Source organism: Rhinolophus hipposideros, assembly GCF_964194185.1.
Source record: "Rhinolophus hipposideros genome assembly, chromosome: 9".
In the NCBI taxonomy this organism is placed as follows: domain Eukaryota; kingdom Metazoa; phylum Chordata; class Mammalia; order Chiroptera; family Rhinolophidae; genus Rhinolophus; species Rhinolophus hipposideros.
This window is the reverse complement of record NC_138055.1, coordinates 5151885-5176062: the sequence shown is the minus strand read 5'-3', so window position 1 is coordinate 5176062 and position 24178 is coordinate 5151885. Positions and strand designations below refer to the sequence as shown.

Here is a 24178-nt window from a genome sequence, read left to right as displayed (position 1 = left end):
GCGCTCTGATTCTTTTGAATGCTTCACCACCTGTAGGTGCTGCAAAGTAGGAGGCCTTCTCACATTCCTTAAATTTGGATTGGGGACATAAATGCATGCAATTAAAACTGGGAGGTTTTTCTTACAAGTTCATCTGTAGCCCAGGATGTCATATATACCCATGTTCCTTTTCTTCTCTGAACCTCTCGTGCATGCGGGGTTCCCATGTGTACGAGCCACTGTATTACATTTGGTGATCCTGTCTCGTGTCTGTCTGATTATTAGACCAGCAACAAGAACCTGGAGGATAGAGGACAGTTGCTTCCTCTTCCACAAGGGATGTGTTTCGTTGGCTTCTCGTCTGCAACGTTGCAATGATTTTATTTTGCGAAAAGGCTCAAAGGCTGAAGGCGTTTGTGGGGCTTTTCGGTGCTTCCGTTGCTGAATATTTTGAGGGAAAGTTTAAAATGGAATTTGAACAAAATGCGCCAGTGTAGAGGATTTGTTCAATTTCGCTAGGACACTGACGTGGGTATGCAAAGGCTCTACCCTCCAAACTCTAGTTGGTGAGGGGCGCAGAGACAAACGTTACTGCCATGATGAAGTAATTTTTTGTATCTAACAAGAGCTTTGTCACAAAAAAATTTGTCGTTCAGTTAGTATGAATACTTGTAGAACTTTGACAACTGTGGCTTTTTATTCGATTAGCATAATTTTACAGCTTGTTTGGATGAAATTATTAACCGCATCCAGTTCCAAGTGCATTTCGACTCTGTGGGGTTATTAATTTACTAAGAATTTTAGTCCCTCAACACTGTGTCCCGTCCAATTTTATATGAGTAGTATAATTGCAAAAAAAGGACTCCAGTGTTCAACTTCTTAACTGAATTTAACTGAGCAGCAGTCACGATAATGCTAGTTCTTCATGTTGGACAGAACGAACTTCCGAAAGCTTAATTCTGATTCCGTGAACTGGATGAAAAAAAGGGAACTAGCTGATGACTTTGATACACATTGGCGACAACTGTGGAATAATTCCTCAGCCAGTGGAGCCAACACATTTACAGTGATGGTTTTGCCTTTCATATGAGCACAAGAACTATTTCTTCTGGCCTCTGCTTTCAATTCTTTTGGGTGTATTCCCAGAAGTTTCCTTAGACTTTTAAATCACTGCATTAAACAAACCAAGAAAAACCTGGCGTTTACCATACCTTATTCGGAATATTAATCTTTATAAAACTGTTTTTCCTCCTGTTGAGAGCAATAAGGTTCTCCACCTTATTGAGGAGAATAGTGGCTATTAGCCTTTTTGGAGTTCTAGATTTCTTTGAGAATCTGATGAAAGCTGTGGGCTGTGTTCCCAGAGAAATGTACACACACACACACACACACACACACACGCACACGCACACACATACACACACTGAATTTGAGGGATCCTGCACATGAATTTGAGGGATCCTGGATCCCCTGAAGCTCACTGTGGCTGTGACTCTCCGATTAAAATCCTGGCGTAAAGGAAAATCTCTCATTTCATGATGCCAGTCATGAGGAGAAATGAGATTTGAAACACAGAAGTTTTACCTTCTGGCAGCTCCTTTAGGAACGGGTCTGTTCCCTAACTTTGGGTACCCTCCCCTACAGATCTCAAACTCACTGCTTTGCCTTCCAGAAGTGACTGTAGCTCCTTTACTTTCAGCCCTCAATACATCCTCAATACATCCATTTCTGAAAAGATTCTTTTTTAATTTCAGTTGCCTTCCCCCCCCATCACGACCTCTGATGAATGAGAGAAAGGAGCCATATTTACGTTCATTTTCTGTTTATTATTAAAGTGATTTTCACAAATGTTTAATTACATGCATATGTATGAACATAAAGGAGAAAACAAAACTTTGAATATTTGAGGCAACTAAAAGAAAAAGGTGGTTACACTGATATGTGTCACTCTGTGGGCAGTGATTGCCAAAGCGCCAGGATAGGACAGTGCCTCCAGAGAAGCCCAAGGTGAAGGTGGCAGGCATAAGCGTTCAGTTCTCTCGTCCCCACCCCTCCAGGGGTGTGCAGATATCCTGTGTAAGAGCAAGTGGACTGGGGCTGCTCAGACTGTCTGACGGTTCTAAACTCAACGGCGTAAGTTTCCACAAAGACCTACGTGACCTCTGGACCGGACGACAAAATACTTGGCATCAGCTAGCTTTCTCTTCCCGCCCTACTTTTCACCACTGTCAGGTGAGGGACACCCACATTCTCTAATGAGCGAGTGCTGGGGCCTACGGGGCAAAAATGGGGGAGGGGACACTTGGCATATATCCAGGGCTGTGCTCAGGACCTGGGCTGGAAGCAGCGGGGACGGCCAAGCTGCAGCCTAGCTCTCAGAGTGGGCTCAAGTTGGAATGGAAGTGACCTGTGCGCCAGGGGAGTAGGCAGAGGCCCGTTTCTCTCGGAATGAGTTTTCAGTGCTTGTTCCAGAGGGGGGGACCCTCACTAAGGCCCCACCCCCCTACCCCTCCTTGCCCTCTCCTCTCCCTGTCCTTCATCTCCCACCCCTGGACTCTCCGCTGCCAGGGCTGAGCCATCTGTTAAATTCAGTGTCAACATTACAGAGATGTTTCCTACTTTGGGATCAGATGGGCATGGTTTTCTCAATTCCATGGATTACTAACTATTCACCTTGGGAAGATCACTTGGCCTCCCAGAATCTCAAGCCCTGCATCTGAAGATCACGTTTAGCCCCACCCACCTCACAGGGACGGCGGATTTTGTGTGCAGGTGGTAAAGGGTTGAGGCCAGAGCCTGGCCCTTCCTTTTGAGACTTGGGGCATACAGAGAATTTCAGAGGGTCCGTTCAGGAGGCCTCAGGGAAACAAAGCGTCCTGTTCTTTGGGGGCCATCTGTGCAGGATGCTGGGAGGGAGCGTGTGGCCCTGCACCCCTGCTGGTGCCTTTTCCAAGAAGCAAAGCGGGCTGGGTAAGGCTGACTCCAGCTTGTACCGGGCCTATGTCTGGCTTAGGTCTTACTCTTGGAGGGGCTGGTGAGCTGCACGTGCTGCAGGGAAAGAGGCAGCCGTGGGAGAATAGGAGCTATTTGCAGTGTCTCACAAATTTCAAGTCCTTCTGTCTTTGGCCTGAACAACGTTGGCTGGGCACTGTCCCTTGGTCAGAAGGGCCGGGCTGCCGCCACCATGTGTATCTTTGGTGAAGAAGACGAGCCTCCATACAAGATGCAGTTTACCAGGTTGACTAACTTGCAAGCATGCAGTAGGCAGGTAAAAACAGCCGGTGTCCCTGGGTGCCAAGAAAGTTACTTCCCTTCCGGAGCACTGGCTGCACAGGCCCAGGCAGCAGGCGCAGTGTGTGGGCCGAGCCCACTGTCCTGGGCGTGGTGGCCGGGCTCCCAAGGTCAGCAGTTTTGGCCAGTGTGGAGGAGGGCGGCCGCATTGGGAGGCTGGACTGGCTGCATCTTCTCTTTCGGACATTCTTGAAATGTACATCTTTGTCCCCAGCTCTGCTCTGCCCCTTCTGCGGATACCCTCCATCCTTACCGGGGATCCTGGGTGGCACTGCGGGTAGGGTCTCCTGTTTCTGAGAAGAGTGCTGGACTCTGCCCACCCCCAGCTCAGCCTCAATCACTTTTATCTGTGATCAGAGGGGCTTCCCATCAACCCTCTGCCTTTCCAGGAGCCTAACACACAGTAGGTGCTCAGCAAATGTTTACTAAATGACCTAACTTAGTTCAGTGTCATATTTTTCTGCTGGGGGTGGTGGAGGTGCTGGTATAAGTATTCACCCCACGCCCACCCCTCACCCCCCCGCCCCCCTGCCAAATGTGACTTAGGCACATACTAAGACGCAGCAGGTCACGGGCCTCTTGTTGTGGGAAATGGGTAACCTTGGCTGTGTCTCTGGGAGAATGAGGGTTCAGATAGGAAACACGGTGTTTGTAAGAGGTGAGGGAGAGAGGTTCTGTCTTCAGGCCTTCCAAGTCCGCTCTTTTGGCCATTGCGATTTGGAGACTTTATAGCCTGGGTTTCAGTTTTACTTTATCTGTGCACCCAAAACAAAAGGAGGATGGCAGCGTGGGCCTCACGGCCTCCTCCAACCTGTCAGAGGTGGGAAGGAGCTGGGAAGGACCGCCCCTGGGGCGCCAGAGCTGGGAAGAATGGTAAGCCGCACTGGCAGATGCGACCTGGGGGTGCCGAGGCTGCTTCTGCCGTTTGAGAGACTAGGTGCAGAGCTGCAGGGGCGGGGAAGAAGCCAGCATAAAGCTGCAACTGCAAGGTTCTCGTTCAGGTAAGAGAGTAATTGGGGAAAAGCAAGCTGAATTGGGGGAAGCAGGTGAGGTGACCTTAACCCTCTCTCACTGAAGGCTTGGTCAGCCACCAAATGAGGCAGATTCTCTTTCCTTAGCATGTGTCTACGCAAGCAGAGAGTTCCAGGAGAGGCAGGCATGTGGGGCAGTGGGACTTCTTCCAGGCCTGCTGTCCCCAGTGATGGGGTGCAGAGCCACCTGGGTCTTCCACTGACATCTCCGCAGAGTTTCTGCAGAGCCAAACTCAAAGGAACATCCAGGTCTTGGCATGTGCTTTTGGTCCTTGGCCAACTGGGCAAGTTTTGCTCCCAGAAGCGTGTTCCTTAGCTCCTTTCCTTGGAGTTCATCAATTGGCCAGGTACTGAGGGTCCTCACCAGGCCCAAGATGGAATGAGTCTGTGGCTGCTCAAGGCCAACGTCCATCCAGAAGTGGGGTGTCCTGCCCTGGCTTATCCCTTCACGTCTTGTTTCCCCCTCGGGCAGCACGGGACTCCTGTCCCCTGGTGCTCCGCTTCCATCCTTCTGGACTCATCGTGGGGCCCACCCTACCTGGGCCCAGGCCTTGCCCACCTTCCCTTTTCTCTCCCCTTCACCTGGAACCAGGTGGAATGGCTGCCTTGCATCAGCCAAGCTACCACTGCTGTTCACAATATGGAAATGTGGAGAAGCGTTCTTTGTTGCCCAGGGAGATCCCCCAGGACCCCCAAGCCCTGAGGACTGGGGACAGCTCTGGGTTTAACAGGTGGGACCCCCCAAGTCCCCCAGCATGGGGCTGAGAGCTGACGGGGAGATTCGAGACAGACCTCATCCTTGGACTTGGAATCCCCTTGGTAGAGCGGGAGGCGGTTTCATTGGGAAGAGAGGCCTGGATGGTGACTGAGTGGGTCGCTGGCTGCCTGGTATTCATGAAGGGTGACGGCCCCATGTCCAAGTCAGGGGACACGGGGCAGGGTAAGAGCACAGTCCTGTGAGGCCATGGACCGTGGGCAGACTCCCACTAAAAGGGTGGGTGGATTAGTGGGGACAGGAAAAGGTCAGAGTGGTAAGAGGCCTTTCTGGTCCTCTGAGTTTTTTGCGAGGATTGTAACCAAACCCTCCCGGGCCCCTCCCTTGGAGCTGTTACTGGGGGCTCATTCTAGAGAACACTTGTCTACTTTCTGTGGGTGAGCGATGGCTTGACAAGGGAAGCCAGGTCTCTCTCTGGAAACCAAGGCTGGCTTTCACGGCTGTGACTGGGGGAAGGGCAGTGTGGCCCCCACAGGGCTTCCCAGCTGACACTGACCTATCCAGGCGCTGCCCCTTCCAACGTGAGTTGGACTTTGGCAGAGAAGGCACTGATGCCAGTCAGTCTGGGGACGCGCCACTGCCGAGACGGAACGGCTGTGAAGACTTCCTGAGCTCCAAGCTCTTTTCTGTAAAAGACTGTGAAATTCTTCATGAGCTGCCTGTCCCCCAGCCCTGAATCTCCAGCGACCTGGAGATTCAGTCTTCTCCATCCTCGGTGTGCCACACACAGACGGTCGTCACACTGGGCTCATCTCCAGCCGGTCAGCCTGGCTCGGGCGGGAGGAAGAAACAACGTGGAGCGGGAATCGGGCTTCGTTTGAAGATTCCCCCGTGTTCCTTGAAGTTTGGGATATTTGTTCGCCCTACACATACAGACCGCTTGCTGTGCCTGTCCTGCAGCCGGTGGCCAGCTGTCCCCAGCAGGCAGGCCTCAGCATGTCCGTTCCTCACGGGCTCCATCCCAGGTGTTGGCTTCCTGGCAGAGTGGGGCACCAGGCAACCTGGTTGAGCTCCAGACTTGTCCTTTTTAGAGAAAGACTCCACGAGAGAGGCAGCATGGCACAGCAAAAAGATGCCCGCCCTGGGCGTGAGGCCTTCTGACAGCTGGACCGCCTCTGCCTCCTCATGAGTAAATGAAAAGTGGACCACTGCGCTCTGAGGCCCCTCGCGGTGGCACAGCCTGTGCCCATGTGGGAAAGACCTTGCCTCTGGTGGCATTTGGGCACAGCATGGACTCCAAGGTCATGGCCTCAGGGTCAGACACCAGGCCCCTCTGAAGTTGACCCCAGGAAGGAAACTGCCTTCCACCATGTTCCACCACGAGTGAGGGGAACCCTCCAGCAAAGCTTCCGAGCTCAGTTCCCAAACAACTTATATTCCAAAGTGTATCCAGGGCCAGCCTGCCTTCTCTCGGTCCTACAGGCTCTGGCCTCACGTAATCGGAGGCAACAAGTACTTGGAGAAGCAGTTTCATCAGCCAGGGAAGCCGGCAACAGCTGGGGCTTGCACTGGCTGGTGGGAGATGAGGTGGGGTCGCGATATTTACAGTCACTTAAGAGAATTTTCCTAAAGTACCCACAAATAGAAGTATATTTATATATATATTTATATTTATATATATATAATACTTAATTAGATGCTCTATCAAGGGAAAGCACAAATCTACAGTTTCCTCCCCTAGCAGCTCTTTCCTCTCCTCTCACAGAATCCTTAGAGCCTAACCACAGGGCAACTGGGTTCTGGGCCTGTGGCTGGAGGAGTCTGCGGGTGTGGGTGCCCCAGCAGGCATCCATACGGGCTTATCAAAGCCCTCCAGATGTGCCTTCACACACCCTTCCTTCCAAGGCCTGGCTTCTTGTCTCCCTGGGGACAGCGGCAGCCACGCTCCTCTCTCTCCTGAAGTGTCATGTAGGGGGCACATTCAATCTCCAAATGTGTACTCTGCCAGGACCCGCCCGGGGGGTGGCACTGTGTCAGTGGCCCAGAACAGGGCACTCTTGGTGTCATGGAAATGAGTGATCGGAGGGAGAGGGGAGAAAGCTGCCTTAAGCAATGTTTTCCCACTGGGGCAGCGACCCGAGGAGTGGAGCTGGGCTGGGGGCTCTGCCTGGGTGTAGTCTCGCCCTCCACAGGCTGGTCAGGGTTTCCAGAAGGGCAGCCACCACAGTGATTTTCCCAGGAAACGTGGCAACATGGAGGCCGTGGAGCCCCGTCTCAGCTTCTGCAGTGGAGGGCAGGGAGGCTCCCCTTCCCCTCCCCCGGGACACTGGCCGTCCCCAAGCAGGGCGGCTACCCCAGCGCTATTTGTAAGGCCGCAGGAACCGGGACACTTTGGAGCGCAGCAGTTTGATGAAGGACCGTGGGAACATCTCCTTGGACTCCTGGGCTGTGTACTTGAAGTAGTTCTGGGGATGGGCCAACACGTCGAAGAGAGCCTTGATCAGCTTCTTGTCCTGCAAGACAAGGCTGGTGTGGTGAGGCCGAGGGCTGAGGCCGAGCTGGCCTGGAGGGCCCTGGCCCCTCGCTTCTCCAATGCCCCTGCGCCCTATAGGTGCCTGTGGGGGGGTCTGTAAGGACGGGAGAGGGAGAAGAGTTTGGGCTGGCTGGTGGGTTTCAAGACCCCACAGACTCTCTTTGCCATAAATAGTTTTTTGGTTTTAATTATCTAACAGGGTTTTAAATAGTCTATTGGTTTTAACTCTCGGGGTTCCAATAAAACTTTATCTAATAAGGTTCTGCTGCAAAAACAAAACAAAACTAAACTAAACTAAACAAAACAGCAGGTTGGATGCGGAACATGGAGCAGAGCACAGGCTTTGGCGCCAACGGCCCTGGGTTTGGAGTTGTAGCCCCAGACCCTACTCCGTAGCTCCTTAGCCTGAGAAATGGTTCTGCGTCTCTGAAGTTCAAGTTCATCTGGGTGATGGGGTCTGATTCCTCTGCTCAGGGCTGCGAGCAAGATGAATGCAGCAATGACAGTGGCAAACGCAGCCCAGCGCCGTGCTTGCCAAGAGGCCTCTGGATGCCCACACTCTGCCGCCGTCACTTAACAGCGGGGCCCTCTCTCTGAGCACAGGCTTGTCATTTCTAACGTGGGGTGATACGACGCTTGAGGACACCCTCAGGAGTAGTGTGAGACCTGGCTGTGTTCTCCCCGAGGGCTCTGGCAGAGCTCTCAAGCTTGGCCCGGGGCAGGTGCCCAGTGGACGGCCACCACCATGCCATGGACTCACCGTCACACGGACTCATTGTCTCACTGTGACTTCGGCAACACTGGCTGTCTCCGGGTTGGACCTGTCCCACGGGGGCAGCTCCTCCCCTACAAGGAGGGCGGGGCAGTGACCAAGTAGTCACAGGACAAACCTAAACTGCCGTGCTCACAGATGCCAAGAAGGAGGGCCTTGTGGGACTCGAAGAGTCTGTCACCTGGCCAGAGAGGTGTAGGTGGCTGTCCAGGGGATGGGATGCCTGAGCTCAGAGCAGGACGGGTGGAGGGTCACTGAGGACAGAGGTGGGGGAAGAATGTTCCCAAGAGGCCTTGGAGATCAAGTGTGGAGGTCCAAGAGCCCCTTCAGAGGCCGGCGGTGGCCATGCCCGGCTGGGCCTGCTGGCCAAGGTTTTCATCCTAAGACATGGAACACTTTTACGTAGTTCTGAAGAGCTGCTCCAGCTACAGGGTGGAGCTGGGGGCAGAGGGCAGGGCCGGGGTGGCAGAGGAGGAGCGAGGCAGACAGAGTACTGTCTACAGGACCACCCTCTGGTTCCTGGGAGGGGCAGGAGAAGCAGGCGAGCCTGTCACAAACTGTGTGCAGGAGCGCCAGGCCTGGGGCTATAGGAGCCCAGCTCTGTGAGCAGCCTGCCCGTTTCTCAGCCAGGAGGCCAGGGCTCAGAGGGCTTGCCAGGGGCTACCCAGCTGGAAGTGACAGCTGGAGTAGGCGCCGGCTGGCAGATCGGCCCAGCCCAGCTCTTGTCCCTATGCCACCCTTGGCTCCCAGGCTGGGGACGCTGTCTGCCTAGAGGCTGAGCCCAAGCACATCCCTGGGTCGGCCTCTCATGGTGAGAACGCAAGGTCCTGACCCGTCCAGTGTCTGCTGCGTGATGGCCACCGCCTCCCTCAGTGACAAGGTGGCTCTGCTTCTCAGGCCATGGACAGGATGAGGAGGGAGTCAGTCCCAAGGACAGCGCTGGATTCCACTGATTTTAAGATGCCACCTTGTCAAAGTACTCCCACGTCATAGATGAGGAAAATGCGGCTGACAACTACTCAGGAAGCTGACCAAGGAACTCATCACCCGGTCCTGGGCTGACCCCACCAGAGAGCTTGTCCCAGACCTCCTGTTCTGGAAGGACAGATGTGCTGTCCCCTGTCCCCAGGGCCCCCCAACCCCCTTTCACCTTCTCCTCTCCGGCCACAACCCTCCTCCCCTCACCCTTTGGGGGGGTGGGGCCAGGAGTGGCCTGAATTGTCACAGGCCCCTATTTCGGGCTTACATGGATCCCTCCCATAAAGAAGCTCACTCACTTTCAAAATTTCCTGGTGATTCTCCGAGGCGTAGAGCCGTCCATCGCGAACAATATCTTCTATTAACTGCTGGTAGTCCTCTGCCAAGCCCGCCAGGAAGGAAGGAAGGTGCAGGCTCCAGACTGACCTGCTGCCCACTCCGTCAGCCTCTGCCCTCCCCTGCTGCAGCCACAGGCCGCTCTGCCTCCGAGCCTCTGTGCCCTCCACCCAAATGGCTCTCCTCGGGGTTTGGCCAGCTAGAAAATCCTAACTGAACCCTCCGAAGCCTGCAGGCAGGACCTCATGCTGAAGCCTGCAGACCCCACCCCACTGCTCCCTCATCTGTACCTCATACCTCTGTGGCTCTGGCTGCCCCTGTCCCCCAGGCTGGAACTTTCGCCTCTGTGTACCCAGGGCCAGCCTGGGCTGCGCACACAGTGTGGCTGCACTCACCGTCATAGGTGACATAGGGCACTTGGAAGCCTTTGTTGCTGTTGCCTTCATTGGATTTGAACTGGATCCAGAGCTTCCGGGAGCGGGAGGTGAAGGCAATGGGCCTCTCGTAGGTCTGGCAGGTCTCGTAGGTGGTGATAGACGTGGGCGAGGCTGGGGGCAGAGGTGCCATTGCTCCTCAGCGGGCCTGTCTTTGGGCTGCTCGCCTCCCCGCCCACCCAGCCAACCAGCACCCACAGCGCCCAGTGCCCCAAACACTCCAGCTCTCTAGTCTCTGCACTGTTTCCTCTGCCTCAGACGCCCTTCCCCACCCTCAACCCCAGGTCCTACTGGGCCTCATTTCCCGCCCCCTCCTCCAGGAGACCCCCTGACTGCTCCATCGCCACCCTGCCACATTCCCACTCTGCTCTAGTGAACCCTCTGCGACAGGCCCTCTCTACAGGGCTGTCACTGTCTCCTCAAGGACAGGGCTCATGCTTGCACCCATCACAGAACCTGGGTCACACTTGGAAAGTGCCTTCTCCCTGTGAGCAGTGAAAAAGGTGAGCCCCCGACCCCTGGGGCTCCTGGGGCTGGCCAAAAGGTGCCCCACCTCCTCACTCTCCCCGGGGAGCCTTCTGAGCTACCCTCGAGGGGGCAGAAGCTGGTGCCCCTACAGCTCAGCCCTGTGGGTGGACAGTGGAGGGGAAAGTGCTGGAGGCTGGGGGGCTGGTGTTGGGCATGGGCTGGAGGTGTTTCCAGGCTGGACTCTGACTGGCCGAGGGACCCTGGCAGCTCCTGGCCCTCTCTGGCCTCAGCCCTCCCATTCGCACACAGGTGCTTTCCAGCTCATCAGCCACACTGACTGGGAGACCGAGCAGAACAAAGGGCCACAGCCTCCCCCTCCTCGGGCTGGTCTTTCTGTCTCAGGGACAGTCTAGGCCCAGATGGGCAGGTGCGCTTTGGTGTCTACCTGTGTCCTCCTCCTCCCTTCACCTGTGATGGGGAGCTTGCACCCTGTGGGCACCACTGCCCTACAGTAGCGTGCGGTCCCTGGCCTAGGCACACACTGTAAGGAATTTAAAGGCATTTCTGCCTTTCTTGCTGCCGTGGCCTTCTGGGCATACATTTGTCCTCATCCACTGCTGAGGGGCCGACCCCTGCTCATTGCCTGAAGTCTCACCATGAGCCCTGACGAGGGTGACCAGCCAGGAGGCCGGGGCTCACAGAGGGGCAGGGACAGGCCGTCTGAGCCTGGGGCGTCGTGTGCAAGCACAGATTGGCTCTTCGCCCACCCGAGCCTCAGAGGGGCAGGAGACCCTGTGGAGTAGGGGTCGCTCTCTGGGTCTCACTCTGGGTGGCGTGGCAGGACCGCGTGGGACCACGGGGCTGAGAGACTGGCTTGTGATCAGCGCTGAGGCCAGACTGACCGGGTTCTGATTCCCATGCTTAAAGCACACCCTCAGCTTTCCAGATCATTCCATGAAGATCTGTAAAGCCCAGCTCTTAGAGTCAAACAGAGGTGGATTTAAACCCTGGGCAACCTCCTCCCGGCCCTGAGGAGCTATGCCCGAGGGTGAGGGGCGTGGGCACACACGGCCCTGCCCCCACTGGCACGTACCACTCTTCCGCATGACCAGGACGTCGCCACACTCGTCCTCAATGGGCAGGAAAATCTCGGGGACCACGATGAGGATCCGGCGCTTGGGGGGTGGCGAGATGTGCCACACACACTCTGCGTTGGCTGGGTAGTCGCCAGGGTAGTTGGGGGACTCGATGTAGCCCGTGTAATCGCCAAGCTCGCCACCGCAGTGCTGGTCTGGGGGCACCGTGGCCAGTGGGCCTGGTCAGCCCCGGCTGGATGTGTGCCCTGGCCGGCTGGGCCCTCAACAGCCTCGCAGGCCCAGGGCCGGGCTGGTAGGTGCTCTGTCCCCCCGTTGGCCCACCTCCGCGCAGCCCTCCCCGCCCGCCAGCCAGGCCCTGAGCCATTCTTCCCTTGGAGACCCCACGCCCCACAGGCTGCCCTCAGCTGGAGGGCAAGTCCCCGTTTTGTGTTGGTTCTCTGAGGCCCAGCCCAATTCTCCTTCTTATTGGGCACCCTTGGCTGCCTTGCCTAAAACTCTGGGGCTGGGCCTTGTCCTGGCTGCCTGCCTGGAGCCGCTCACCCCTCTGGCATGCCCCCTCAGTGCCCCTGTAGGTTGTAGGAGCCCAAGCGAACTCCAATTGCCCCTTTCTCTCCATTCCCTCATTTGTCCATTCCTTTACTCAACACTCTGAGTGCTTGCTAAGTACCAAGGTGCCATCCCCACCCCGCCAACACCCCTCTGGCCCCTGAATGCTCAGGAAGTCACCTTTGTTATGCAAAGAGAATTGAATGTAAGTATTGGATATATATAACTTTCTCATATATTTTCATCTAAAAAAAATCTTCTCACATCAGAATTTCTGGGAGGTATTTCATTTGCAACTTGTCTTTCCAGAAGATTCCCTCCCAGTAGATTTTCCTGTTTACTCATCAGATGTTTAAAACCCTGTCTGTGCGAGCTCCATCACGGAGCCCCAGGAGGCCATGAGCCCAGCCTGGGAAAACCCTGGGCAGAGGGGATGGCTCGCACCGCCAGGATTAAATCCCCTTCACAGGCCTTCAGGCTGTTCCAAACGTGACCAGCAGCCCAGGAAAGAGAGAGCTGGCTGGAAATTGAGTGGGGAAAGGGTAAAATACCCGAAAATATGCCCCAAAGACTCTGAAAAGTGAATTAAACAGACCTACAGGGAAGATAGAATACTCTTCGTTAGGCCCAAATGACTTGCTCAGTGAGGGCCTGGGATCTGGGCTAACTGCCTCCCAGGCTGCCCGACGCTGCCCACATGTCCTTGGCTAAACTGCTTCCTGCAGACACAAGAAGGCTGCCGGGTCCTCCTCTTCTCCCACACACCCACTGCACCCTTAGTATCCTGCTTCCCGCCGCTCAGGTGGTCTGGTTCCAGTCCACTTGGCAGTCTCACGTGTGTGCCTTCCGCGCTGCAGGGCCTGGCCCTTGGCAGCCGTCCCAAGGCCGCCCTGGCCCCGGCCTGGCTATTCTCTCCACAGACCCAGAGCCCCGAGAGCAAGGCCTGGCCTGGTGAACTTAGGAAGGGCGGGCACGCTGTCCACATCATGGGGCCCCCTGAGAGGAGGTGAGGAAGCAGAGAGGAATCACGGGGTCCCCCTGCCCGCCCCAGCCCCTCCCGGTGGCCCCAATCCCCAGCCCTGGGAAGGTCAGCACCCACTTTTGCAATGCGTGACATTGGTGGACCCGTCGAAGTCGGTGCTGGTGTCGCCTGGACAGGTGACGCAGTGGTTCTGGCCAAACTCGGGCTGGTAGGTGCCGACGGGGCAGCGAATGCACCGGTGTGTGGAGGTGTTGTAGTGGTGGCCGGGGGAGCAGTGCACTGTGGGGGAGGGGTGCGCTGTGGGTGCCCGCGGGGTCTCAGCACAGAGTTCAATCAGGGCCCTTCCCCACTGCCCGGCACCTCCCATCACCCGCCCCCAGTCCCTGAACAGGTCGACCCCCGGTTCCCAGATCCTATCCACACCGTGCAGGGCGCATTGTGGACCTCTGGGGTCTGAGCAGTGAGCTAACGAGTCCCCCGGCCACCCCTGAGGCTAACATCCTACTTGCACTATGATGGGCGCAGGGTATGTCTGGGGGCACTAAACATGGAGGACATGTCAGGAGTTGTCACAAAGGAGGCCAGGGAAGGTAACACGGAGGGTATTCTGCCTGCACACCTGGCGGTGGGGGTGGGGGGAGGGAGCTGGCTGTGAGACTATGGGGGGGAGCTGGCTGTGAGACTATGGGGGGGAGCTGGCTGTGAGACTATGGGGGGGAGCTGGCTGTGAGTCTATGGGGGGGAGCTGGCTGTGAGTCTATGGGGGGGAGCTGGCTGTGAGACTATGGGGGGGAGCTGGCTGTGAGACTATGGGGGGGAGCTGGCTGTGAGTCTATGGGGGGGAGCTGGCTGTGAGACTATGGGGGGGAGCTGGCTGTGAGTCTATGGGGGGGAGCTGGCTGTGAGACTATGGGGGGGAGCTGGCTGTGAGACTATGGGGGGGAGCTGGCTGTGAGTCTATGGGGGGGAGCTGGCTGTGAGTCTATGGGGGGGAGCTGGCTGTGAGACTATGGGGGGGAGCTGGCTGTGAGACTATGGGGGGGAGCTGGCTGTGAGTCTATGGGGGGGAGCTGGCTGTGAGACTATGGGGGGGAGCTGGCTGTGAGTCTATGGGGGGGAGCTGGCTGTGAGACTATGGGGGGGAGCTGGCTGTGAGTCTATGGGGGGAGCTGGCTGTGAGTCAATGGGGGGGAGCTGGCTCTGAGTCTATGGGGGGGAGCTGGCTGTGAGACTATGGGGGGGAGCTGGCTGTGAGTCTATGGGGGGAGCTGGCTGTGAGTCAATGGGGGGGAGCTGGCTCTGAGTCTATGGGGGGGAGCTGGCTGTGAGACTATGGGGGGAGCTGGCTCTGAGACTATGGGTGGGAGCTGGCTGTGAGTCAATGGGGGTGAGCTGGCTCTGAGTCTATGGGGGGGAGCTGGCTGTGAGACTATGGGGGGAGCTGGCTCTGAGACTATGGGTGGGAGCTGGCTGTGAGACTATGGGGGGAGCTGGCTCTGAGACTATGGGGGGGAGCTGGCTGTGAGACTATGGGGGGAGCTGGCTCTGAGACTATGGGTGGGGAGCGGGGAAGCACATGCCAAGGTCCGGTGTGGTTGGAGTGGAGGGAGGAGGAGGGCCTGGCCCGTGGGGAGGTCAGAGCCCAAGGGGGAGAGATCCTGGGGCCTCAGGGGCCATGGGGAGGATGAGGCTTCCTCTGAGCGAGGAGGGCCACCTGGAGCCACTGCACATTCTCGGCTGCTGTCCTGGGAGTGAGCAGCACATGTCAGGGTTACTGGGAGCGGTGGTGGCGGCCTGCATCAAGGTGGCAGCAGTGGGCTTGGGAGAAGCCAGTGAAGCCTGGGTGTTTAGAAGGGGGAGCTGGTAGGCGCTGGGACAGCCTGGATGTGAGGTGAGAGGGAAGGAGGACTTGGGGTGGCTCCAAGTTCCCTAAGCACCTGGCAGGACGGAACTGTCCTGCACTGGAGGGACAAGCCTGAGGGGGGGGGCCCTGGATGGCTGGAGTTTGAGGGGCTTATTGGATGGTGGAGCGCTCCACTGGCAGGAGGGTGTGGAGTCGGGTTTGGGGAGAGGCTGCACTGGTCAGAAGCTGAGGTCACCACGCAGAGATGCTGTTTAGAGTGAGCAGATGAGTTTTTCCGGACTCACGAATGAGTGCACTGGGCCTGGGACGGGCCTGGGATGTCAGCTCTGCCAGAGGGACGCTGAGCTGGCACCTGGGTCACAGTCATGGCCACGAACATGGGGACTGAGAACAGACTCGGTCTCCAGCAAGGCAGGGATCCCGTAGGCTTGCCTGGATGGGAGCAATTCTTGGGGAGCAGTGGGGATGACAGTGTGGCTGGCTGGTGGGGTTTCAGGGGAGAAAGGGGAAAGGAAGTGGTCCAGATACTCGTTTGTAAGGCTAACAGTTAAGGGGGGGAGACCTGCAGGAGCTGGAGGGGAGGTGGGCTAGAGTTGAGGTTCACTTCTTAAAAATGGGAGGGCTCTGAGCGGTCTGTATGTCCACTGGCATATCGGGGGTCAGCAGCGGGGAGAGCTGCCCCAAAGCCATGTCTGAGAGAGAGCAGGGTCATCAGTGGACAGTGAGGCCAGGGATGGGGAGGAGGCCTGGTGAACATGGGGGGGAAGGAGTGGCTGGAAGGCAGGGCCCCGCAGCCCTGGAGGGAGGGTCTCCAGTTAAGGTGAGAACCCTGACCTCACCCCCATGCCGCTGCTGCCTGCTGCATTTCTTCCCCTTCCTCCCACATCCAGCCTTCCTCTAGATGCAGCTCAAAGTCCTCTCCAGCATCTGGGGGAGCTGGTGGCTCCCATTTGTTGCTCCCGGGGGCTCGAAGCTCCAGGTTGTAACTACTATGCCTGCCTGGCTTTCTCATCTGGTACCCGCGGGCAGGCTTGAGGTGGACCCTCTGTGGTCGCCTCCTAGTGAATGGCATGGTGTTGGGCACCAATGTCACCGCCTGAAAGCTCCAGTCTCCTCCTCTGACCTCGGAGGTTTGCCAGCAGGAAATGAGACTCATGGAGGGAAAAGGTTCTAAGGAGCCCAGTCTGGCCCCACAGGGTGGGTGGGACGCCCTCACCTTTGGCCTCACAGTCTTGGAAGGAGGCTGTGCCCTCGTGCTTGGTGAGCAGGCCCCCTCCGCAGGGGAAGCAGCCGGTGCGTCCGGGCTCGGGCTGGTACGTGCCCACTGGGCATGCCTGGCAGGGTCTGAAGCCGTCGGCGGAGAAGGAGCCTGGAGAGCACTGGCCTAGAAGTCAGAGGTTATGGCTCAGGCGGTGGGAGGGGCTCCTCGGTCCAGGGCACCAAGGCACCAGGCTGGGCTGGGTGCGGGGAGGAGCCTGGGGAGGAAGCCTGGGCTGCGCCAGGCCTGGTCCCCAGCTGGCGTGCCACCGCTGGCTCCGCACTGCGTGGCCTTGACCAGATCTAGCTTTATTCCCACCAGCGAGAAGGGCTGTGGGCTGAAGAGCGAGTGGCCTTGTTGCTGAATTGAGAAGGGTGACCTCAGGTCGTGGGAGGTCATTTATTTCAGATGGACTCTCCCCAGGGCACAGGTTGCACCCAGTCTTCACATTTAAGTTCCAGGCTGAGGCTGCCTTGTCTACCTGCAGGGCTGGGCCAGAGCAGAGGGAGGAGGGTACAGCTGGGATAAAGGGAGGGAACAACACGTTCTCGCAGGAAGTTGGGATGTAGTGTGCATGCAGGCATTGAGTGAGGGGGTGGGTCTCATGCCCTCTCAGCCCAGAACCTGGAATTCTCTGCCCCCACCAGTGGCCACTCTGTGCTCTCTCATAGTCACCGTCTCCCTGGGGGCAGAGACCACATTCCTGGAGGGTGCAATGGACCAGCCTGTAGAGCTCAGGGCTGGGCTCTGATCTCTCTGTTCCCCAGAGGAGGCTGGAGGGCTCCACCACCCTAAGGATCCCACTCACCCACCCTTGTAGGCAGACCTTTCCCCACCCGTTCCCTTGGGTGATCCCCACAATGGCCCTGGGAAGAAGGCTGATGGGGAGGAACCATGAGCCCATTTCACAGATGAGCTTAAGTGGAGGTAGTAAATGGAAAAACTCTTTGCAAACCAAGTTGTGCAAGCACAATTGACAAAGGGCTTTCCAAGCCATCTGTCTACAGGGCAACTTGTAAAGTTCTCTGTGTCAAGCAGTTCTGGACCAAGAACATGGCACACTCCATAACGGAATGTACACAAAACGTGACATGTTTGGTCAACTATAAAGTGCCATGTGCCTCCATCATAGACGCAGGTTGACCTGTAAATGATCACGTGTTTGCAAACTGTAAAGTCCTGTGGAAAGTGCATGCCCCATGAGAGCAGCCCCGTGCTTGCTAACTGTGGTGCTCTCTGACACGTGCACACTGGGGGTCTGCAGTGTGCTCTGTAAGAGCAGCTGCAGGGAAGTGAGGACAGGCTCTGCAGACTGCATGGAACTTTACAATACATCACCTGGCTCCTGGCCTTTGCTTTGGGGTCTCAGTGGAGACAGGAGTCGCCCTGTCCCCACCCCATCCCCACCCCATCCCCACCCCATCCCCACCCCATCCCGGCTGGGCCTCTCCCCAGCTGAGCCCACACTCGCCTCCACATTCAGACACGTTGCGGGCACCAGCCAGGCCGAGCCCATCGCTGCTGGGGCACGGTGTACAGCTGAGCTGGCCATCTCCGTCCTGGTAGGACCCGGGTGTGCACGGCACACATTGGCTGGACTCTCCGCTGAAGTAGGTGCCAGGCTCACAGGCCACTGCAGAGGCAAAGTGGAGAGATGGTCGTGGCGAGAGTTGGGGGCAGTGGTTGGGCTTCTGGTGCCTCAAGCCCAGGCTCTGTCCTACCAGAGAGGGCACAGCCCTTTTCCCTGTGGCTCAAAGGGCACAGAGAGGCCCTGACCCATCCCTGAAGGGCTGGGGGTAGGAGCCAGGTGGAGACACCTGGGAGGACCTTCCTGGAGGCCTGACCCTGGTCTCGTGCGCCCTCCTGGCTGCTCCTGTTCCAGGTCGTCTGCAGACTCCTCTCTGCCCACCCTCTCGTACACGCTGTGCTCTCAGGCTCCGCTGAGACCGCTGTGCTCTCTGCTCCACATCTTGTCCTCTAGCTCTGAGCCCTTGGCCTGTGTACCGACTGCCTCCTGGATGGGCCACAGTCATTTCATTCAAACCAAGTGCCCTGCCCCCCTTTCCCTTCCCCGTGTGGAGGAGTTGACACCTGAGGACAGGGGCAGGCAGAGGCTATGGGGAGTGACAGAGGCATAAGCAGGAAGGCTGTGGGTGGTGCAGAGAAGACAGGCTGAAGGTAGAGCCAATGCCCTTGGCTGCACTGAGCAAATGAGCAGACTTCTGAGTAAATAAGCAATCCGCGACGGCAACTGAACATGACATGCACTCCTGGAGAGGAAGGGACGGCATTGGAAGAGCTGGGGAGAGGTATTGGGGGTTGGGTGGGATGGTGAGGTGAAGGCCACACAAGCCCGCACACAGGCACACATGAGTACAATGGAGCAAATGCTGGAAGTGTTCACCACGAGGGAATCTGGGTGAAGAAAATACGGAGGCACTTTGTTTTGTCTGGCAATGTTTCTGAAAGTTTGAAATGACTCCAACGTGTTATTAAACATAAAAGAGTGACAGCGGAAAGGTCTCTCGACCTGTTTCACTGCCTGATGCAGAGGCCCGCCCTCCCCCGTTTCCCCCCACTCCTACCCCCTCCTCTCTCCAGGCTCCCCAGGTTATTTCTCAGGGCCAGCCTGTGATCCGTCCTCCAGGTCTGTGGCTCCAACCACCTATTCAACAGCTTCATGTGGGTGACACACCGCTGGCTCACACTAACAAGCGCGGCTGGGACTCTGCATCTCTGTCACCCCTTTGCCCCCAAGTTTCCCCCAGAGAAGAAAGTGATGCCACCTCTGCCCAAATGGCCCAAACCCTTGCCGTCGGCCTTGAAGCCGCTTTCCCTCTAGTCTTCCTCTGCAAGTGGACTCTGAGTTTGTCTCATGCGTTCCACTTCTGCTGCCGCCTGACCTAGGTCCTCCCCTCTCCCGCCCGGCCTCCCCTCCACCGTCCACCCTCCCCTCAGCCCTCCCACAGCAGAGAGGGAAGGAGGCGGCTCCCGGCTCAGCTTGTCCAGTGGTTCCCACCGCACTCACAGCAGCACTGGCCTTGCAGCCTGCGGCCTGTGAGGCCCCCACGCCTCCTGTCGCCTGTGGCCCTGCTCACTTGCTCACTGCCGCCCGCCTCCTTTCCCCACGGAAACTAAACCCCATTGGAACAAGACTCTTACCCGTTCCCCACCACTTAGCCACCAGGGGCTGCCTCCAGACCCATGCCCTCTCAACAGGCCAGCCCTGGGCTTCTGGTCGAGTCACCAGCCTTGTTCATCTGTGCCCTGGCTGGCCTCATTGCCCACACTGTGCTGTGGGCCTGGCCTCACCTGCTTCCTGCAGTGCAACGCTGCACCCGAGTGGCCCTCGGCCTCACATGCACCTTCGCTCTGCTTTTTCTCTGCCCTAAGCTCCCACACCTCCTCTCTGGGAAGCCTCTAAGCACACGGACAGGTCCCCATGGCCCTCATACCCCTGCACTGTGGCCTCGCTGGCCTGTGCTCTCTCTGTCCCACCCTTTTCTCTCCAGGACTGTGGTGCAGGTTCCAGGTACAAACTTCCACCAAGTGAGGGCCTTGCCCAGGGCCCGGCAGAGGGCGCGTGCGCTGTACATGACAGCCATTATGGTGAGTGCTACGGTGCTTCTCTCCGGCTGACCTCGTGTTTCTCGGTCCCCTCCCTCGTGTGCTGTTTGCCCGGGCTGCATGTGGGAGGAAGGACAGAGTCGACAGTTGGGTGGCCGGGGGTAGAGACTCACCGCATTTGCCGTCCTGGAGCACCTGGCCTGTAGCGCACGCCCCCTGGCCCTCTGGGGCCTTGGCCGGCCGCTGGGCCACCTCGTACTCAGTGCCTGCGACCTGGACGGAAAACTGCTGCCGGCTGATGGACTTGCGCAGGGTCTTGATGGCAGCCTGCAAGCTCTGCTCTGCTCGCTTCCGCATGCAGTCCGCTTCGCAGGCGTCTGCAGGGGCGGGAGAGACCCTCACTCGCAGCTCCCTAGGGGCTTCCCCTCCGCCAGGCCGCTGCTGGGTGGGCACTCTCCCAGCAGCCGGGGCCGGGGCACTGTTGCTGCGTCCATCCCACAGATGAGCAGACTAAGGCTCTGAGAGGTGTCACCTGCTGAAGGCCACGCAGCAGAGCTGAGTAGAAACCAGCCCTCTGCCACTGCAATACATCACTCCCCAGGGCACAGCTCACTGATGGGTGCTTCTCCGTGCCACTCAAACACCCTGAGGCTGCACTGTTCCCAGGAAAACGTCAGACACTTGGGCCTTAAATCCAAGGCCCCTTGTGGTATGGTCCCTGCCTGCCTTGCCAGCCCTAACTCCCAGCACCCCAACACTCACTGTGAACTTCGCTTTCCATGCACCCTGCCTTACTCACTGCTTCCTGAACACATCTTGCTCTCTCTGACCTCTGTGCCTTTGCTTATTCTATTCCCTCTGCCTGAATGCCATTCCCTGCCATCTTTTCCATTTGGTGAACTTTGATTTCAAGTCCTGATTCAAATGGCATCTCTCTTGGAAAGACTTCCTCGGCCTCTCCCTGGGGGACAGACCTCAGCTCTGCACCCTGTTTGTTCTCATGCCCCCTATCATCCAGTGTCTCTCTGCATTGGGTGGTCTGTGTACGCAGACACGTTTCATGTCAGATCTCAACTCCTCCGTCACAACTCAACACTCATTCACAGCCAAGAGGAAAGTGTAGGTAGGAAATACAAGCCAGGATTACAAACCCCCCTTGGAACCTGGGGAGACAGGTCTTTGGCTCAGCTGCTCTGAGGAGGCTGCAGGCATTAGCCCTTCCAAACCCTAGTGAGGACATGGGGTGGGGAGAGGCCGTGGGGCTGTCACTGTGGGCTCTGAGCCTGCTCCTCTCATTGTCTGGGCCTCCTCTTCCATCCTGGGCTGTAGGCAGCCATCTTAAGGACCCATCAGTGACTCTGCCAGTCCCCCACTTGCCAGGCCGGCCTCTACCTCTAGCCGCCATGGCTCGGGTGGGAGCCCAACTTCATGCTGGCAGAGCTCTGCCAGCCCTCCTGGTCCACTGTCGTCTCTGAGGCCCTCAGCAGCCCAGGAGGGAACCCCGCACCCACCTGAAGCCTCTTCCATCTTTGTCTCAACCTCGAATTCTGCTGTGATGTGGGTCACCTCCTTGGATGGGGACTTTCGGCCACGGCGCCTCTTCTTAGAGGAGTCACACTTGAGGGTCACAAAGGTCAGGTGGCAGTTTTCTGGACAAGGAAGGGACTGCTGTGGCAAAGGTGGCATGGGGCAGGGATCAGGGTCCTATCTATCCCTGCACACAGATTGCCGTGGGCGAGGGTCCCACCTTGCCTAATAGTCTAAGGTGCAGATGGGGAAACTAAGGCTGGAGAAGGCCAGGGCTGACTCGAGGTCTCATAGGGGCTGGTGGCTGAACCAGGCCCTGCCCCCAGCCCTTCTGAGTCCATCACATGGAGGCACCTCAGCATATTCCTGGAGCAGCTCCAGCTCCGGTGACTCGGCCCACGCTGGGCCTGCTGAGTGCTGGGGTCTGTCAGCTTTGAGGAAGAATTCTACAGTGTTCAGGGATCTTCACTGAAACAGAGCTGGGCCCTGCTCATCAAGCAATCCCCTGCTCTTCCCCAGCCCGGTCATCCTTCTTGGCCACCGTCACTAAGAATCACTTCTGAGTGAGCTCTGTGATTCCTGCCGTGCGGACACAGCCAGGCTGCGCAGAAAAACCTTGGCCTGGTTGCTCACGTCACCCGGATGAGGCAGGGACAATGCACCGCAGGGTTGCTGGGGACCCAAACTTTCCACTTAACAGTGACCACCTTCCCAAGGGAGACCACCGCCGTCCACAGTGCACCAGGCATGGCGCCTGGGCTAAGGACCACGGTGGAAGGATGAAGAGGTCCCCAGCCTTAGAAACCCAGCCCTGCTGGACCCTGGCTCCCAGCTCCCAGGCACAGGGACCCCCACTGCCCCCTGTGTGGCTGGCACCCAGGCAGCCACTCACCCAGCAGCAGCTGCCTCAGGGCCTCCTTCGTGGGCTCCCGGCTGCGGGGCCGGAGTTGGCACTTGGCATCACGAATCTTGAAGCGAGCCTTCTGCCTGATGGAGGTGGTGGGGGCACCTGGGGAAAGCCAAAGTCCCCCCAGGTGGTGGCCTCTTCTGTGGGTGGGGTGGTGGTGGGGGCCTGGGGCTGCAGAGGGCATGCCTGGGTGTGAGGGGGCTGCCGGGGGACAAGTCCACCAGGAGCGGGGCTGGGGGTACCTCTGCTGCCTCATTTCTCTCCCTGCAAGGCCTGAAACAGGTGAAAGTGTGGATGGTGGGGTCAAGCTCAAGCCAGGTGGCTCGTGCTGTCAGGAGAGGGGGCAGAAGAGAGAGGGAAGCAAGGAAGGGAAGGGGGATCGACCACTGATTCCTTTGAAGAACCGATCACAGCCCTCGGACTAAAGAATCCTACAATCACAGGTGCTTAGAATCACACCACGGATGCGTTAAACACACAGAGATATATCCACGTCATTGAATCCAGCATCCTGAGTGGGAACAGGTGCTGAAGACATGACCCCTGCCCCTGCTGGTGGGGGAGCTGGCTGAGCTGTGCTGACAGGGACCGACCGGCCTGTCCATCCCAAAGGGCATGGGAGCGCCATGCCCCAGCACTCCTGGGGCAGGATCTCCCGGGGCAGCTCTACTTGGGACCTTTTAGAACCTAAAGGCCACAGCAGATGGGACTCACCCCACTGAAACCCGCAGACTTAGTACCTCAGGGTCACTGAACCCCCCTGGTGCTGTGGCCTGGAGCCTCGAGTCAGAGGGGCCCATCCACGGGGCACTGTCCCTGGGCTGGGACTCAGCCCACAGCCCGTCAGCTTCTAGGTCCCAACCCTCCTCTTAGCTTCCTAGCACCCTGAGCCCTGCTGATCAGGTCCTGAACCAGGAAACTCTTCCCTGGGACGTGCGCCCCCCTCTCCCCCCAGCGTAGTGTGAGATGCAAAGTCAAGGGGGGACTCAGGTGTGTGCGGCACGGACAGGCCAGGGGCTACCTGAGCAGTTGGGCCCAGCGCTGGAGCTGGTGCTGTTGCGTTTCTGTAGCGTCCTGCCCTGGAGACCTGGGACACCGCAGCTCAGGCTGTAGCTGTTTTCCGAGTCTGCAGAGAGGCCGGTGGTGAGGTGGGCCTGGGTGCCCCTCCCTTTTAGCACCCCAGGTCCCCGGGCTTCGGGGTGGGGGTGGGGTAACTGAATGAGATGAAGGTTAGGACTGACCCTTTATCAGTTCATTTCTGCTACACGACTATAGGGTAAGTGGCTGGGCAGGAATGAGCCCAAGCACCTGCTGAGAGGGGCACTGTGGCTCGCAGAGGACCAGACAGCTGCTCAGAATCACTCTGTGATCAGGGCTGAGGGCCCCTCATTCCTAGGTCAGGCTCCTTCCTGGAGAATAGTAAGGGGTAGGGGCTGGACCCCAGGGAAGGAAGCCCCCCACCCACCATCACATCCCGGGGCCAACCTTGGGTTACCTGGCATGAAGTGTGTGTGAGCGGGGCAGGACAAGAAGCAGCTCTCCACACCTCCCACTTTGCTGCAGGACAGCTGGGCCCGGGGTGAGGCCTTGGCTCGAGAAAGGCACTTGCCTGTGTCTGAGGAGGAGAAAGACACAAGAGAGGGCTTGAGGGCACCAAGGTGAAGGCTTTCTGGGGCTGGCAGGGCCCCTGAGCATGGACCAACAGGGACCCCCACCACACCTCTGTCTTGGTGGGAAGGGACTGGGGATGGCAGAACCCAATCCCACACTTGGATGTGGGGGACGCTGGGCTCAGAGAGCTGGCTCGGTCCCTTTCCCAACATCAGTTCAGGCCGCCTGTCAGGAGGTTCACAGCCATGCCCAGACCAGGAGCTCCCAGAGGGCAGCGTTCTC

The 24178-nt window shown here is 57.9% G+C and overlaps 1 protein-coding gene across 4 annotated transcripts in view; it reads right to left on the bottom strand.

Annotated features, from left to right (window-relative positions):
• Nucleotides 1-1793: 1793 nt before the first annotated feature.
• The window catches only part of SCUBE1 (signal peptide, CUB domain and EGF like domain containing 1), a 129749-nt gene continuing 107364 nt past the window's right edge, over nucleotides 1794-24178 (bottom strand). For 2 of the 4 annotated variants that reach the window (XM_081058358.1, XM_081058359.1), the window contains 12 exons: nucleotides 23781-23900; nucleotides 23307-23411; nucleotides 22271-22387; nucleotides 21363-21500; nucleotides 20025-20228; nucleotides 17756-17917; nucleotides 16243-16410; nucleotides 13280-13441; nucleotides 11631-11852; nucleotides 10031-10183; nucleotides 9599-9678; nucleotides 1794-7529 (listed from right to left, as the gene is read on the bottom strand). In XM_081058358.1, coding sequence (XP_080914484.1) covers nucleotides 7377-7529; nucleotides 9599-9678; nucleotides 10031-10183; nucleotides 11631-11852; nucleotides 13280-13441; nucleotides 16243-16410; nucleotides 17756-17917; nucleotides 20025-20228; nucleotides 21363-21500; nucleotides 22271-22387; nucleotides 23307-23411; nucleotides 23781-23900 — 1784 coding nt within the window. In that variant the 3' untranslated portion in view covers nucleotides 1794-7376. The remainder of the gene's footprint in view (nucleotides 7530-9598; nucleotides 9679-10030; nucleotides 10184-11630; nucleotides 11853-13279; nucleotides 13442-16242; nucleotides 16411-17755; nucleotides 17918-20024; nucleotides 20229-21362; nucleotides 21501-22270; nucleotides 22388-23306; nucleotides 23412-23780; nucleotides 23901-24178) is intronic. The other 2 variants (XM_081058360.1, XM_081058357.1) reach the window with 1 other exon arrangement.